The 13,603-nt window shown below is 41.3% G+C and overlaps 1 protein-coding gene across 2 annotated transcripts in view; it reads right to left on the reverse strand.

Annotated features, from left to right (window-relative positions):
* Nucleotides 1–920: 920 nt before the first annotated feature.
* The window catches only part of FAM120B (family with sequence similarity 120B), a 101,908-nt gene continuing 89,225 nt past the window's right edge, over nt 921–13,603 (reverse strand). Inside the window, exon 11 of one of the 2 annotated variants that reach the window (XM_039532218.1) lies at nt 921–4,454. In XM_039532218.1, coding sequence (XP_039388152.1) covers nt 4,439–4,454 — 16 coding nt within the window. In that variant the 3' untranslated portion in view covers nt 921–4,438. The remainder of the gene's footprint in view (nt 4,455–13,603) is intronic. The other variant, XM_039532219.1, reaches the window with a different exon arrangement.

Raw genomic sequence — 13,603 nt, forward strand, 5'->3', positions numbered from 1 at the left:
TCAAAGTGCTTTACAAAGGTGGCCAGATTCATTATCCCCATTTTACAGATGGGGAAACAGGCACCAGGAGGAAAGTGACTTGCCTAAGGTCGTCCAGCAAAGTAGTGGCAGAGCCAGGAATTGAACCCAAATCTCCTGAGTCACAGCCTGGTGCCTATCTACTAGGCAACACTGCCTTAAAGAAAGCAAACCTACCCAGCAAAACAAACCAGGGCTCTTACTGTGCAATTGATACAGCACTGGTGCAGCAGTTCACACATGTGCTATCAGTTGCAGAATTGGGTCCTAAGTGCCTACTCTCCTTATACCTAATGGACCCAATTCACCACTGTGTTAGACCATTTTTATGCTGGTATAACTCCACTGAACTGGCATAAAAGTGAAGAAAAGCTTTGGTGAATCAGGCCCAATCTATCCAATTTGCTACGCAGAGGAGTGAGAGAGAGGAGTAGGAAGCCTTACAGATCACACAATCTCCATTATGATGACAAAAAATTCTTAAACTTCTTGAAGTCAAGATGAAAAATTAATTTAAAAAATGGATGCTTCTCAATAACATGTTGCCAGGGCTGGTGTTAGACTTGCTGGCACCTGGGGCCAAAGCCGAAACCTGAGCACTGCCCAGGGCCAAAGCCCAAGGGCTTCAGACCTGGATGCCAGGGCTCAGGTTACAGGCCCCTTGCCTGGGGCTGAAGCCCTTGGGATTCAGCTTCCCCCACTGCCCAGGGCAGTGGGGCTTGGGCTTTGGTACCCCTCTGGCCCAGGGTAGCAGGACTCAAGCTTCAATCCCCCATCCTGGGATCATGTAGTAATTTTTGTTGTCAAAAGGGGGTCACAGTGCAATGAAGTTTGAGAACCCCTGACACATAAATAAACTGGGTGCCATCTGCTGGTGCTTAAGAGTGTTCAAATGCCACATAGTTTATGATGGGCCATCAACAAACAAAAGCTTTTAAAATGCTTGTATTTTGAGTGAAGGTAAATTATGGTAACTGTTCAGTTATTTACCTTCTTAAAAGCAGTAATGTTAATAAGTTGAGTGACTTCAAGTTAAGATGAACTTGGTGCTGAATTGCGTGACTAGGAATCAGATCTAGGTCTATTCGTAGCTCTTTTTCAGTGTGACTGCAGGTGCTTCATATCTCTGAGTGGGAGTTTCACAATTTGTAAAATGGGAATAATGCACACCTATTGGACAATGGTGGGGTGAGGGCTAACTCAGTGTTTTACAACACTCAGATTCCAAGTACTGTAATAAAATAGAAATCACCTAGGTAAAGTGAGCTATGGCCAATGAATTCATGCCAGTCTATCTGTCTGTCACTATCAATGACAAGATCTCCTCTCTATTAAAGACTACACTGGTACAATCTGACTCAGTCACTGATGATCAGTGGTATATTCTTCTCCCATTTACCACAAAAAGGACAACAGACATGTAAGCAAACAATATCAGTGAATGATTTGTTTATTTCTTAAAATACAGCTGCATATTTTAGATTTGTTGAAGTACTGTAACTAGCAATTTAACAGTTTGTGGAATAAGAATTTTTTCCCTTGTATTTTTCACCTCCAGAATTACGCCTCTTCAATTCCAGTTCTAAACTGCTGTGTCAGGGATGGTCTAGATAATACTTAGTCTTGCATCAGTGCAGGGCACTGGATTAGATGACCTACTGAGGTCCCTTCCAGTCCTACATTTCTACAATTCTATGTCTTTCACCTGTGGTACAGCTCCTTCTTCCTCCCAAGGCTCAAGGCATCCCAGGTGGGGCAACACTGTCAGGTTACAAAATCTGTCGTCCAGACACTGAGGGGCCCAGTCAAATGTGCCTCTTCAGGAAGGCCATTTTTTTCTTGTGTGATTACCTTTTCTTGCCCACGGGCCTCACATAGCTATGACTAGCCTTGGCTAGGAGGGCAGAAACAAAGCACTCTAACACAAGCTAATCCTCTTTGGACAGGAGCACAGCACCTGCATGGAACTCCTGATCCAAACCCATGATTTCTAAGGAGAAAATAATCTTTTGCTTAGAAGTCTGGATAATTAGCAGCTTCTGGCTATGGTCCAGCATAAGAAGAAAAATGTCAACAGAGAGTGCCTTTACATCTCATTGGCAATTCTTAAAAAGTGCCCAATCCTAGCACAGCAAAAGCTCCCACTAAATTCATGTTTAATTTTAGTTTACTACCACTTCATTTATTGAGGCCACTAGAAGTCCTGGAAGATCCTGATGTAAGAATAGCTACAAAATACTGGTGCACAATTAGATTTTTTTAAAAGCACCAATGCATATAATGAGGTTCCTGAAACTAGTGATCTTTGAATATACCCACATTTCTACATTCTCCCAAAAGGTTTGAATAAATAGTAGGTAGTACATTTAAAAATAAAGTGAATAGCTGGTAGGAAAATATAGCAGGACTGCCCCACCCATAATCATATCATCCTCAGAAAGCAAATTGGACAAAAATAGCGTCATTTAAAGAAAGTGAAATCAGCATCAGGTTTTTTTTATAGAATTAAAAATGCTGGGCCATTGTCAATTATTTATTTAGCTGAGTTGTAGCTTTGTATTTATGTTACAGTACATATTGTATTTCAGACAATAAAATACATATGAGAAAATCATAGTACCACATTATGTACAAATGACAGCATGTTTATGTTTAGAAAATTCAGAGATTAGATGGGAAAAACTCAGTGGATAGTTGGCTCAAAAGTAGACATCCGCACAAGAGCTAAGGCGTGACAGCAACAGAGCTAACTAGTACTAGAATTAACTAAACACTAGCAACTACTAATCTGTAATCATTGTACCATAAGGATAAATCAAACTTCTACAGTGGCTATGGAATTCATTTGTTAATAATCCTTAACATTAGAAATAAACCTATTCTTTGAGATACAAGAAGAATGTATGTTTTTCTTCATGTCAAATATTTGTACACACACATTTAATTTACAATATACGCCCACACATTCTATATGCACTACTATATGTAATAGGGAAATCCATATGACAAATTGTAGGCCTGTGAGAAATTAATTTATGGTACATGATTGGTTGCCACACCTGTGCACTGTCCACTAATCTATATCTGGTTGGACCATTTTGAGCATTCTACATACACGTGGTAAAATCATTTCAACTGTTGTGCTTCAAATAGCTGACAAAAAATGAATTTATATGAGAAGTATTTGTTTTGTCCCCTTCCCCACATTTGGAATGTCCTCCAAAACTACGGAGGCCCCAGGCCTAGGATGAGCAATATTTTCTTCTTGGTCAATGACTGGTTTAAGGTTTTCTGTATAATACTGCAAAGAGCTAGAAATAGGACCATTACACAACTGAAAAGGGAAATACTAGGTTTCCCAATAGGGGACACAGCACTCATTTTTGCTCTGGAAGATCTAAGAATGAGACTTTAAAGCTGTGAACAGTTTTGTGTCTAGAAAAGACATGAGTGAGCTTAAAGGTATTTTTAAAGATTTCTAAAATGTATTAGCTATAATTTTCCTCTTCCTTTGAGCCACTTGACTTTACAGGCAGATAGATACTTTAAAAAACACATTTTTTGTATTTAAAGCTATCTGAAATACTTCTAAAATACTTTTTCTGTAAAAGATGTGGCATACATAGAATGTGTGTATATGTGGCATAAAGGTTTATCTGCACTCGGTTGGGATGACTTCTTAGAGTATGTCTACTCTGCAATTAAAAGCCCACAGCTGGCCCATGCCAGTTGATGTGGGCTCGTGAGGCTTGGGCTAAGGGCTGTTTAATAGCAGTGGAGACGATCGGGTTTGGGCTTGAGCCTGTGAGGTGGGAGGGCCCCAGAACTTGGGCTGCAACCTGAGGCCACATGTCTACAGCACAGTTAAACAGTCCTTAGTCCAAGCCCAAGCCAGCTGGCACAGGCCAGCCGCAGGTGTCTAATTGCAGTGTAGACATACTCTTAAGCTCACTCACATCTTTACTACTTTAGATTTCCTCTATCTCCTTCACCACATAAAGGTGGCCTCTGTTTCTGTACACATTTCCTTTACTATTAGACTTCATAACTGTCTACCTTAGGCTTTTGTAAAGTGCCCATCACTGTGGAACTGGGAATTAAATAATTCACAATTTGCCTCAGAACACAAACACATACTCTTATAAACATTAAATTAGCAATGAAAAAAGAAGTATCAGAGGTACAAAATGAAATGAGATTGGAAATACTGAATGAAGGCAGGGTAATGTGTTTGTAACTAAATCTTTCCCACCACCAATTTTAAAATGTGTATTCAATTTGACATCATTTTCTTGATGGTACAATAGCAATACTGAAATAATTTTTATTATATTCAATGTATAGTACTTTATAAAAACATATCTTGTCTTCTTATCACTTTTCATTCAGTTCCAGTCAAGGACAAAGTCATCTGGGCCATCTAAAATACAAACAGCCTGTGATGGACTAAGCAAGACACACAAGTATCAACATGTAAACAATTTCAAATAATAAAAATCCCCTGTGAAAAGACATAGAAAAACTGCTCCTGTGGCCATACAAAATGAATAAAAGTGTGTTTAAAATTCCAAAGAGCATTTAGGGTAATTTTTTCAAAAATGCTTAGGAGCTTAAGGCCTGGTCTATACAAGAAAATTAGGTTGGTTTAACTAAGTCAGTCAGGGTTATGAAAAATCTACTCCACTGAGTGGCGTTGTTAAGCCGACCTAAATCCCCATGTAGACAGTGCTAGGTTGACTGAAGACTTCTTTCACCAACCTACCTATCACCTCTCTGTCAATGGGAGAATCCCTCCTGTTGGCATAGGTAGTATCTACACTGTAGTGCTACAGTGGCACAGCTGTACCATTGGAGCGTTTTAAATGTAGACAAGCCCTTAGTCTCTTTTTCAAAAGGGTTTTGGACCCAGAATTTCAAAGGTACTTAGGTGTTTAAAGAAGCAGCTAGGATTTAAAAATACCACTAGTGCAGTGGTTCTCAACTGTGTTACCTGGGCCACAGGTTGAAAACCACAGCACATTCCCCTCTAACCCTCTCCTCCCCACAACAGACCCCTTTACCCAACACCTCCCACCCAGAAACCCTTCCACAGAACGGGGCCCGGAGCAGACCTCTGGGTGGGGTACTGGGCTGCCTTTAACACACAGCTGGGCCATTTCCTTAAAACACAATCTACAGTATTCAGACTAGAGTGGATTAATGTAAGATTCCTTGTGGCAGTTTTTACTGACATCTATGGTAGAATCATTAGTCTGACTATGAGTTTAATATTTTTACTCATCCTTCAGTGATGACATTATATAGAGAGGTTTTCATAAAAGAAGATGACTAGGCCATATGTAATCAGAAAAGCATCTAATGGCTGATTCGCATTTACCTTGATTCTCTCAAACTGTTTTAAATAAACTATAGTATATTTGGAGAAAGGAAAAGAGAAGCATAAGTCTCTCCAATACCAACAAGCATTATATGGCTAATGTAAAAGTCATGTTAGGTAATCAGTTTTATGGAATTATTGCCTGGATTTTAGTGACAGTCTATGGGACTTAAAATATAAATATTATTATTAACAACAACAACAAAGGATTCAGGATGTTCTATAACTTCCCAAAGATTTTTCAAACATCCATAGGAAAATGTTGCTCTCATTGTTATCGTACTTGCTGGATATTATCATTTATTTTGGTTTAAAACAGACCAGTTGAAAGTCTCTGGGTCAAGATAAAAGGGGGAAATAACGGGGGTGATGTCCCGGTATGGGGGGTTTACCATAGACCATCAAATCAGGAGGAGGTAGCCGAGGCATTTCTAGAACAAGTAACAGAAATATCCAAAACACAAGATCTGGTAGTAATGGAGGATTTTGACTAACCAGAGTTCTGTTGGAAAACATACAGCAATACATTAATTTCTTGGCATGTGCTGAGGACAATGTCATATTTTAGAGAAAGGAGGAAGTAACTGGGGGGCAGCCATTTTAGAGTTTATTCTGACTAACAGAGGAATTGGTTGAGAATCTGATGGTTGAAGGCTATTTGGCTGAAAGTGGTTATGAAACAACAGATTTTATTATTCTAAAGAAATGAAGGAATGAGAGCATTAGAATAAGTACAATGAACTTAAAAAAACAGTCTTTAACAAATTCAGAGAACTGGTAGGTAAGGTCCCATGGGAAGAAAATCTAAGGGCAAAAAGGAGTTCAGGCAGCTTCTCAAGAGACATTATTAAAGGCAGAACAGCAAACTATCCCAAAGCAAAGGAAAGACGGGAAGAAGAAGCCAATATAGCTCTATCAGGAGCTCTTTAATGACCTGAAAATGAAAAAGGAATCCTATAAAAATTGAAGACATGGACAAATTGCTAAGGATGAGAACAACAGAACAGAAAGTTACACCTGGCAAGAGACATAAAAGGCAATATGAAGAGGTTCTATAAATACATAAGGAACAAAAAAGACAAAGGAAAGTGAAGGACCACTATTTAGTGGAAGGAGAGCTAATAACAGATAAATCCAAGGAGGTTGAGGTGTTTAATGCCTATTTTGCTTCAGTGTTTACTAAAAAGGTTAATCGTGACCAAACACCTAACACAATTAACAACAACAATGGGGAAGGAACACAAGCCAGAACAGGGAAAGAACACTTTAGAGAATATTTTAATAAATTAGTTGTATTCAAGTCATCAAGGCCTGACCAAATCAACACAAGGAAACTTAAGGAACTAACTGAAGCAATCTCAGAACCAATTATCTTCAAGACCTCATGGAGGAAGGATGAGGTCCCAGAGGACTGGAGAAGGGCAAACATAGTAGCTATCTTTAAAAAGGGGAACAAAGAGATGCTAGGGAATAATAGACTAGTCAGGTCATGCCTACACTATGGGGATTATAGTGGCATAGCTAGGCCAGCATAATCCTGTAGGGTAGAGGCAGCCTACTGCAATAGAAGGGGGTTTTCTGTCACGGTGGGAAAACCACCTCCCCGAGCGAACAGTGGCGGATTAATGATTTTGCCGCCCCTAGGCTCTGAAATAATTGTCGCCCCGCCTACCCCTGGCCCTGCCCCAACCCCACCCTTTCCCCGCCTCCATTCCAACCCCTTCCCCAAAGTCCCGCCCCAACTCCGCCCCCTCCCTGCCCCTATTGGATCCCTTCCCCAAATCCCCGCCCCAGCCCCACCTCTTCCCCCAGCGCGCCGCGTTCCCCCTCCTCCTCCCTCCCTCCCTTCCCCATGAAACAGCTGTTTCGTGGCGCAAGCACTGGGAGGGAGGGGAGAGAAACAGGACTCGGAGACACGCTCGCAGAGGAGGCGAGCTGGAGCAGGGGAGCTTCTCCGTGGGTGCTCAAATTTGCCGCCCCTTCAAATTTGCCGCCCTGGGCCTAGGTCTTGTCGGCCTAGGTGATAATACGCCGCTGCGAGCGACAGTAGCAAGGTCAACGGAAGCATTCTTCCATTGACCTTGCTGCATTTACACTGCAGGTTAGGTCAGCACAGCTTCAGTGCTCAGGAGTATGGATTTTTCACACCTCCTGATGCCGTAGGTATCTCAATCCAAATATTAAGTGCAGACCAGCGTAAGACTAACTTCCATACCTGGGATGATACTGGGACAAATTATCAATCAATTTGTAAGCCCCTAGAGTATAATAGGGTGAAAAGCAACAGATAACATAGATTTGTCAAGAGGAAATCATGCCAAATCACCTTAATTTCCTTCTTTGCCAGAGTTACTGGCCTAGTGGACGCAGGGGAGCAGTAGACATGATTTATCTTGAATTTAGTAAGGCTTCTGACACAGTGCCACATGATGTTCTCAACTACGGAAATGTGGTCTAGATGAAATTACTATATAGTGAGCGCACAACTGTTTGGAAAATTCAAAGAGTAACTATCAATGATTCGCTGTCAAACTGGGATGATGGGATCCACAGGCATCTGTCCTGTGTTTGGTACTATTCAATACTTTGATTAAAAATAACGTGGATAATGGAGTGGAGATTATGCTTCTAAAATCTGTGGATGACATCAAGCAAGGAAGGGTTGCTAGCACTTTGAAGGACAGGATTAGAATTCAAATCAACCTTGATAAATTGGAGAATTGGTCTGAAATCAACAAGACAACATTCAATAAAGTCAAGTGCAAAGTACTACACTCCGGAAGGAAAAAACAAATGCACAAATACAAAACAGGGAATAACTGACTAGGTGGTAGTACTGCTGAACAGGATCTGGGGGTCATAGTGGAGCACAAATTGAACAGGAGACAGCAATGTGATGCGGTTATGAAAAAGGTTAGTATCATTCTGGGATGCATTAACAGGAGTATGGCAGTAAGACAAAGGAGGTAATTCTGCTCCCCTTGGTACTGGAGAGGCCTCAGCTGGAGTTCTTTGTCCAGTTTCAGGTGCTGCACTTTAGGAAATATGTCCAGAGGAGAGCAACAAAATGATAAAAGATTTAGAAAACCTGAGCTATGAGGCATTAAAAAACTGGGTATGTTTAATCTTGAGAAAAGATGACAGAGCAGGGACCTGATAACAGTCTTCAAATATGTTAAGGACTGTTATAAAGAAGATGGTGATCGATTGTTCTCCACGTTCACTGAAGGTAAGACAAGAAGTAATGGGCTTAATCTGCAGCAAGGGAGATTTAGGTTAGATATTAGGAAAACCTTTCTAATTATAAGGATATTTAAATACTGGAATAGTTTACCAAGGCAGGTTGTGGAATCCCCATCATTGGAGGTTTTTAAGAACAGGTTCGACAAACACCTATCAGAGATGGTCTAGGTCAGTGTTTCTCAAACTGGGGTTGCCGCTTGTGTAGGGAAAGACCCACGCGGGCGGGCTGGTTTGTTTACCTGCCCCGTCCACAGGTCTGGCCAATCACGGCTCCCACCGGCCGCGGTTTGCTGCTCCAGGCCAATGGGAGCTGCTGGAAGTGGTGCAGGCCGAGGGACTTACTGGCCGCCGCTTCCAGCAGACCCCATTGGCCTGGAGCAGCAAACTGCGGCCAGTGGGAGCCATGATCAGCTGGACCTGCGGACGGGGCAGGTAAACAAACTGGCCCAGCCTGCCAGGGGCTTTCCCTACACAAGCGGCAACCCCAGTTTGAGAAACACTGGTCTAGGTATACGTGATCCTGCCTCAGCGTCGGGAGGATTGACTAGATGACCTCTTGAGGTTCCTTTCAGACCTACATTTCCATGATTCTATGGCTATACCATTACTGCTTAAAGGAGAAACTGTATTCCCTCAGGGATTAGATGAATAAAGATATGATGATATTAAGAGTATCAACAGGATCATTAGCTTTATTTAGCTTAGCAAAAAGATGAAGAGGTAACTTGATCACAGTTTATAAGTAAATACATGGAAAGATTACTGATAGTAGGGGGATCTTTATTCTAGCAGAAAAAGGCTTAAGTTCTAGCTGAAACTAGACAAATTCAGACTGGGAAAAAAGCAAACATTTTTAACAATGAAGATAATTAATCAGTAGAGCAATTTACCTAGGAACATGGTAGATTCTCCATCTCTTGAAGTCTTTAACATAAGAACATAAGAAAGGCTGTACCGGGTCAGACCAAAGGTCCATCTAGCCCAGTATCTGTCTACCGACAGTGGCCAATGCCAGGTGCCCCAGAGGGAGTGAACCTAACAGGCAATGATCAAGTGATCTCTCTCCTGCCATCCATCTCCATCCTCTGACGAACAGAGGCTAGGGACACCATTCTTACCCATCCTGGCTAATAGCCATTTATGGACTTAGCCTCCATGAATTTATCCAGTCCCCTTTTAAACATTGTTATAGTCCTAGCCTTCACAACCTCCTCAGGTAAGGAGTTCCACAAGTTGACTGTGCGCTGCGTGAAGAAGAACTTCCTTTTATTTGTTTTAAACCTGCTGCCTATTAATTTCATTTGGTGACCCCTAGTTCTTGTATTATGGGAATAAGTAAATAACTTTTCCTTATCCACTTTCTCAACATCACTCATGATTTTATATACCTCTATCATGTCCCCCCTTAGTCTTCTCTTTTCCAAGCTGAAGAGTCCTAGCCTCTTTAATCTTTCCTCGTATGGCACCCTCTCTAAACCCCTAATCATTTTAGTTGCCCTTTTCTGAACCTTTTCTAGTGCTAGAATATCTTTTTTGAGGTGAGGAGACCACATCTGTACACAGTATTCGAGATGTGAGCGTACCATGGATTTATATAAGGGCAACAATATATTCTCAGTCTTATTCTCTATCCCCTTTTTAATGATTCCTAACATCCTGTTTGCTTTTTTCACCACCTCTGCACACTGCATGGACATCTTTAGAGAACTATCCACAATGACGCCAAGATCTTTTTCCTGACTCGTTGTAGCTAATTTTCCTGACTCGTTGTAGTTAGCTTTAAATCAAGACTGGACATCATTTAAAAAAAAATGCCCTAGCTCAGACAGAAATTATGCTTTTAATGCAGAATGAAATTTTATGGTCTATGTTATGAAGGGGTTAGACTAAATGATCATAATGGTCGCTTCTGGCCTTAAAAAAATCTATGTATCATTAATCCAGTTAACTATCTGTCATCCAATCCTTACCCAGGCAAAACTTCTCTTGGCTTCAGTGCCAGAGTAAATACTATAGAATCTGGTCCCTGCTTTGGGAGCTTAGGTTAACTAAACATTTATTTTTATCATAATCTGCAAAACAGATCCTGGATATAAAAACTATCTGCAAAACTATACTTAAAACAAGAAACACATATCAGATGCAGTAGCTTTGCTAGTAAAATCAGTGTTGATGATGATAGTAAGAAAATACTGGCATCAAAGGAGATAAGAACAAGATACTAAAAACCTAACAAAAATTAAAGAGAAAATAATCTGGGTTCAGAGCTTTCCATACAAATGATTAACATTAAGACTCTGGTCTTGCAATTGACTCCGTGCAGGTGCAAGGGTCTGCCCATGGGGTATCCCACTGGGAACATTGGAAGTCTGACCCTGCAAACTCTACTGCTGGATTGGGGCCTAAAATAATACATGGAAGCTGTGGCAGTAGCTAAATATACATATGACAAAATACAAAACTGTCAGAACTGTAAGCGAGATATTTTCATGCTGCTTCATAGAATTTGGGAAGATACCAGTGATAAACAATTTGGAAAAAATATTGTTCTTATTTCAATCCTAGATAGGGATTGAAAACAGGACAGAACCTTGAGCTATGCATTCTCGGTCTCCGAATCAATGGCTGTCTATCAAGAGTCAGGTCAAGGACAGCTGTGTTTAATATGGTCAGTCACTAAATTATTAATTCTTATCAGACCTAAAGCATAGGAAGGGAACTCCTTTGCATGATGGGTGGAAAACTTCTCAACAAAATTTGTGATATGGATCATCAAGGAATATCCCAGTAACTGCAACAGCCTCTTCATTAACGCAAAAGGAGATTACTATACATCTTAATGTACTAAAAATGTTCCAATACAAAAATAAAGACAGAGCGGCTCCAAAATATATAAATGGAGAAGAGTGATTATCAGTTAGTTTAATAAACATCCTCTTGAGCCAATTCAATCCAAAGATTATGAGAAAGCTAAGGAAAATATCAAGCAGTTGAAGATGACATGGATGAAGACAATTTTCAGTTAAGTTATTGGGCTACAGACCAGCAATGAGATAACCAGTTTTTAACTCTTCACCCATTTTCTGTATGACCACAGTGTTGTTGACACTTAAGGCATTTTTGCTTCGGGATACAATTTGTATGCTTCATTTTTAATGAAGAATTTTTATGGTTACTACCTAATGTTTTTCCCTGAAGGCAGCAGTTAAGTAAAGTACCTCTGACTGTTTTACACTGACTGGGTAGGCAAGTGGAAAATTTAAGAAAATATGTTTATGTGAATTCGAAAACAAACATTTTCTTCCATAAATAAGTGAAAAAAAAGCTTCAGGATAGTACCTGTAATATCAGTTAACCAGTATACAACCTTATGGTGTTGGTAACACTTATGTGCTCCGTCATTATATAGTTATTTAGTAATAACTGTAATTTCTCTGTCCAAAATTAATTCATTAGGTTGTTAAAATAAATATTTATGTAACACTGATGTCCTTGGGTGGGCCTCTGGATCTTCATGCATCAGCCTCTACTGGTCTAAAAAAACCTCAGCTGTCTTAACCAGAGCCGGTCCTATGTGTTTTGTCACCTAGGATAGAAAATGCTTTTGGTCCTCCCTCCCTGTCCCAAAGACAAGCAAAAATCAAAACAAAAACAACAAACAAACTTGTCAAGCAAAAAACAAAACAATGGGGATTTAGTGCTGTCTAATGTGATGACTTGGCACCCTGCATGTAGTTGTGCAGGGCCACCACCCAAGGGGGACAGAGTGCCACACTGAGCATGCATGGCTTACATTTCCGTCACTGAAACTGTGCTGTAAAATAAAATGAAATATATCTGCATTTGCAGAGACGAAGTTCCGCCCTTCTTGGGTATGGCTGGGGAACGATTGGCAGATACTGCACCTCGCTGCAATGTGGGATTCCCCAAGGCAGTAGAGGCTGTGCTGGTCGCCATTACTCACCGAGAAGGATCGCAGGCAGAAGCGCAGGGTTTGAAGCCTGGATTCCTGGGCATGGTCCAGTACCCGAATGGGGTACAACGGGGGTGGGGAGGTTTCCCCAAAGAGACTACATCTAAACACTAAGGCCTGGTCTACATTAAGGGCAGGGGTCAAACTAGGGTACCGTAGCTGAACTCGAAGTACCCTAGTTTGACTTACTTACCCGTCCAGACGCGGCGGGGTCAAACTCCGCGGCTCCAAGGTCGACTCCGCCACCGCCTTTCGCGGTGGTGGAGTTCCGGAGTCGACTGGAGCGCGCGGGGAGTTCGAACTATCGCATCTTGATTAGCTGGGGAAGTCGAACTCCCCGCGTCGACCCGCGCGGTGAGTATGGACCTGCCCTAAGAGATCTATAAAATGCTAAACTATAAAAACTGTTAAGAACTATTTACAAAGCTAAATCTAATTCTTATTTTGGAGGACGAAGCCAAAGCTACGGACACTGGAGGTTCCGACCCGGACCATGTGGTTGTGAGAAGGAAATGGAGAGATGGTTGGTCCATCCAGCCCTCTATACCTTCAGACTGAGTCAAGAGGTGAACCAGGGTGCAAGCCCAGACCAACAGACGCTACTTTCAAATTCTCCAGCTCTGGGCACATGGTGCATGTGTGTAACCCCTCAGTGGAATACAGAAGTACCATCACTTGAAGAACTCTAATTCTGAAGTTAATAAGGGCCTGGATGAGAGTTTTAGTGGTCTAGACAGACAGAAAAGGATGATCTCAGAAATACTTAGGAGGTAGACATGATAAGATGTAGAAATAGCCTGGATGTGCAGAGTTGTTCCCCTCCTAAGCTGCGATGAAGTGCTGCTGGCACTTATGAGTCAGCAATGCATTCCAGCAGGGAAGTAAGTACCAGCATTTCACTGGTAAGTGAAGTTTAAAAAAAGTGATGTCATGTTCCATCTTTTTCAGCAGGCTACAGTAAGAAGAGTATGGCATAACCAACAGTAGCCTCC

This window comes from Mauremys reevesii, linkage group 3 (assembly GCF_016161935.1).
Source record: "Mauremys reevesii isolate NIE-2019 linkage group 3, ASM1616193v1, whole genome shotgun sequence".
In the NCBI taxonomy this organism is placed as follows: Eukaryota; Metazoa; Chordata; order Testudines; family Geoemydidae; genus Mauremys; species Mauremys reevesii.